This window comes from Halictus rubicundus, chromosome 6 (genome assembly GCF_050948215.1).
Source record: "Halictus rubicundus isolate RS-2024b chromosome 6, iyHalRubi1_principal, whole genome shotgun sequence".
NCBI classification, from domain to species: Eukaryota; Metazoa; Arthropoda; class Insecta; order Hymenoptera; family Halictidae; genus Halictus; species Halictus rubicundus.
The window spans coordinates 1,249,048-1,253,394 of record NC_135154.1 but is presented as its reverse complement, the minus strand read 5'-3'; the positions used below and the strand labels follow the sequence as shown (position 1 = coordinate 1,253,394).

Below are 4,347 nucleotides of genomic sequence, written 5' to 3'. Positions count from 1 at the left end.
AAGCTATATCGAAAATAAAAAAAGTGAAAGAAATTAAAGCCCCCCCCCCCCCCGAAATCATCCCGCTATTAGTTGACTAATACATTCGCTGCAATGATCCAAAATGCAATAGCTAAACAAAATTTATAAAACCATTAATTTCTAAATCTTTTTATTTGCAAATTTATTTGCACGTTTGCAAATAAATCCCGTTGGATTTACATACTTTTTACAAGACATCAAAATGTTTATAACTATATGTTACTTTATAAAAAACATTATGAAAATATTTTGTAGGAACATTTTCAAAAGTGGAAGACCTATCACTGAATATGAAGCGAATTCATACAAAATGTACATAGTAATCCTTGAAATGATGAATCTGATTCATTAAGTTGTATGAAACATACAATCGGTTAACATGAATTTGAATCGAGAATATATTTAACATTTTTCTATCTTTTTATTTAAATAATTTGAGCGCCAAAGACAATCTTAACTAGATGTAATGTTAAAAATAAACAAATAAATGCTTTTAAAATACCTATACATACAAGATAGTTATTAAAATAATTTTGATTGACTAAAATCGCAATTTTACCATTATTAGAAAATTCTAGTCTTGTCCCTCGAGACGTTTGTGAAGAACAAACCGACGCGTTTGAACTTTTGACGCGACAATTACGATTATAAAAATATTGATTTAAATCTAACAAATATATTCTAATACAATTTACATTACAATATTAAACAAAAGTATTGTATTATGAATCGTAACATTCATAACATTTTTAACTATGAGGGTAATTTTAATATATACAAAAACTGTAGAAATACACATCATTTTAATTAACTATCACACATGTTACACTGACTATAAGCTACCTGTTTGACTTAACTTTGGAATCAACCGTTTTAATGAATAGAAAATAGGGCTGTTGACTTTAATTGTTAAATCTCTCACAGGTACTCAAATACTTTACAGGTATTACAATTCTAATTGAATCTAGTGTTAAAATTTTGACATATCGTTGTATGAATAATTTAGGATATACATACGTATACAACTTTTACAATCTTTTCCGTTCACTCTCTTTATACTGTTTTACTACCTTAAATATTGTTTGATTATTGAAACATTCATTAGATTGTATAAATCTTTAAAAAAATACACTGTAAAAAATTTTGATTTGTACATTCAAGGATCCATTACTTTTCACTTTTCTTTAATCTTATATTATATATAAATTATCTTCAAACAAGGGCGCGATACAAATACCTGCAAATACCTATGTTCTCCTATTTACCAATGTATTTCTTACAATGTGATAACAAGCAAATATTAATAAATGCAACGCAAAATGACTGTGTATATAACGTACAAAATAAATTTGAATCATTTTCTTAACCCCTTGTACTACGATTTATTTTACAGTTACAGTGATTAGAACTTCTTTGTTGTTTATAATTTCTTATTAAAAAAAAAGGAAGTTTATATTTATTGTGTTCTTATGTATTCTCCGATGGCTATATATCGACAACAAAATATTATATTTATTTCGGTTTAAAGTAAATTAATGACATAAACATTTTAGGGGATACTGTACGAAGCCTTCTCCACAAGTCCGATTTGATTTTATAGTTCAAGGGGTTAAATTGTATATAAAGAATATTAATACGACTTTAAAATGATTCAGAATCGTTATTGGTTAGAGCAACAACTGTAAAGAACATTTCTTCTGGATCATGAGCCATATAGTCTTTACAAACACGAGCAGCATCTTCCAACAGAGTCTCTGGACTACTTGAACCATGAGTGATAGGCCCAGGCTTTCGTCCATCTAAAGATTGCAATAGTTAATTATGTAATTAGAACACCTGAACAACATTATGCATTATTCAATTAATTTTTGTTATCATTGATGAAAATATATTCACCTAATTCGTATAAAACACCATTTTTTTGTATAAATGCTACAAAATGATGAAATACTGGTGCATCCTCGCTTGGTGCCTATGAAATATCTCTCATCATATTTTTATAATCATTTGGCAAGAACAAAATCATACCTCTGTCTGCCCTACAAGTGCCATTTCTTCATGTGTCTCGCTGATTTCATTTGACGTCATTAGAAGTTCACCGATCTCTGAATAAGAAAGACCTTTTGCTTTATCCAAGAAATTTTTCAAGAAACCATCCTTTAGGTTTATACTGTAAAAATATATAATATTTGATATTAGATCTACATTTTAGATTCTACATTCATTTTTATGCGTCAAATCAGAAACTTACGTATCTAGATTATTCGCAACACTGTGAATTAATGCAATTGTACCACATGCGTTGTGAATATATTGTTTCATGTAATAAACCGATGGATCTATTGGAGCCAAAACAGTGGTACTCTGTTCTTCGACAACTTCTTCGGTAGCTTCTAACGTATTATTACTCTATAACAGTATTAATGTATATAAATACTATAACCAATCATGAAAGAATAAACCATATAATTCCAAACCTTTTTCCGCAAAGGATAAAGTAAAATAATGGCAACCACTGGCTTTGGTACAAGTGCCAGTAAATCTTGTTCCAATCCATAGACATCAACGATGCTCCATTCTTTTGGTACACCTAGTTGGTGTAAAAACTAGAAACATACATCTACCATTAAGGTTTGTAGAACATGCAAATAATGACAAAGTCATTTCATGCAGGAAAAACACATATTCTACTAATTTAAAGATGATACGCGAAAATTAGTGACCCACTAACGAGTAAATATTTCAAATAATATTTGCGATACGTAACAATTATTGTTGGAAAGTTGTATCAACAATTGAAGATGATGGAGATTTACCTTCGTCATAACCTAAAACAAAGTATAGAAATATTTATATCATGTCATACGATAAACGTATATGTAATATAAAAAGTGAAAAGTTTTACCTCAGGGTTTGACTCTAATGGTATCCAAAAAGCCATAATAAAGCTAGTATACTTCTTATAAAAATTATAATAGCCCAAAGGGAGTGGTATTATAAATTCAAAGTTCAACTGACTATATACTATATACACCAGGCCTGGCAATTTTGGTTCACGGAAACCAAAAAGTCAACAGCGTAGGCCGTAGGCGTCAGTGCAGAGATATCGACCAACTTTTCTTGCACATGCGCGTCCAAAATAATAACGTATCTACCGGCAAATTTTTATTTACAATTTTCAAATAAAAGATAACTTTCGGTTATCTTTTACTTGTACTTATTTTTCTGAAATACATATTCACCATAGTTTATCTATAACATACTCTTTAGAAATTTCATTCGTCATCTATAGTTTATCGAATCTCGAAATAAGGGCGTATGCGTATTCAACGCCTCTAGCAGCGAGAAGTTATTTGACAGTGTAGCTAGGACGCAAGGGAATTGGAAAAGAATGATACTGCACGTAGTTGGCGTTATGACTCTGTAGGGAGTATCGTTGACTCCCTAGTGCATCCGCTAGGCAACTCAACGGGCGCCAATACGTAAGAGCACAACTCTAGGTGTCTAGGGATTTTCCCCGAGACACTCTCGGCGTCCTCCCTAGGCACCAGTCTCACTGAGTCTGCCGCCACGTGCAGATAGGAATAAAGTTCCTCTTGCCAACACACACGAGCCTAGTTCTTTATCTCCATAGTAGGTCCAGTACCTACAACTCTCTTTAATGTGTAGGTATTGGACCTACGATGAAGGTAAGAAACAAGACTAGTGAGTGTTGGCAAGAGAAACTTTATTCGCGTCTGCACGTGGCGGCAGATTCAGAGAGACTGTTGTCTAGGGAGGCCGCCGAGAGTGTCTCGGGGAAAATCCCTAGACACCTAGAGTTCTGCTATTATGTATTGTAGGTTTATGATTGAGATATGCACCTGCAGTGAACATCTGCAGCTTCGGGAGGGTTAACAAGGCACGTAGCCTACTCTACGGGGGTCCCAGGACCTGTGGCCTTTACAGTGGGACCGTCTGTCCCACTGTCGAGCCGTTCTCTCTATTTGAGGGATGTCACAGGTCTAAAGCCCTCTCGCTCCACCTCCTCGTGGTGGACCCTGGGAACACACATAGTTGTGTGTTGCTAACGGAGCGAGGGGCATCCCGCGGGAAGTAGTCCCAATGATGTCTGAGGCGATGCCGGCGGGATCTTCGGATCCTGGCAGGGCCTTTTTTCGTGGGAAAATGTCTTTACGCATACCACGACTCCCTGTGGGGGAGCCGGGGTTATGTGGGACTGCCCTTGGGGAGGATCCCCAAAAGCTACCCACTAAAAACCCTCGCCCACCTAAGCTAAAGGGGGAGGTGCCTGGATCACGCGAGTACTCAACAGGACACCTCCCA

General features: G+C 34.8%; 1 protein-coding gene across 1 annotated transcript; it reads right to left on the bottom strand.

Moving 5' to 3' along the window:
* Window positions 1–805: 805 nt before the first annotated feature.
* Window positions 806–3,103, bottom strand: Uch (Ubiquitin carboxyl-terminal hydrolase). Its single transcript, XM_076789342.1, has 7 exons — window positions 2,927–3,103; window positions 2,838–2,849; window positions 2,499–2,627; window positions 2,273–2,430; window positions 2,050–2,191; window positions 1,918–1,993; window positions 806–1,820 (listed from the first exon to the last, which is right to left on the bottom strand). The coding sequence occupies exons 1-7, from the start codon at window positions 2,960–2,962 to the stop codon at window positions 1,663–1,665; spliced, it is 711 nt and encodes a 236-aa protein (XP_076645457.1). The 5' UTR covers window positions 2,963–3,103; the 3' UTR covers window positions 806–1,662.
* Window positions 3,104–4,347: the final 1,244 nt, after the last annotated feature.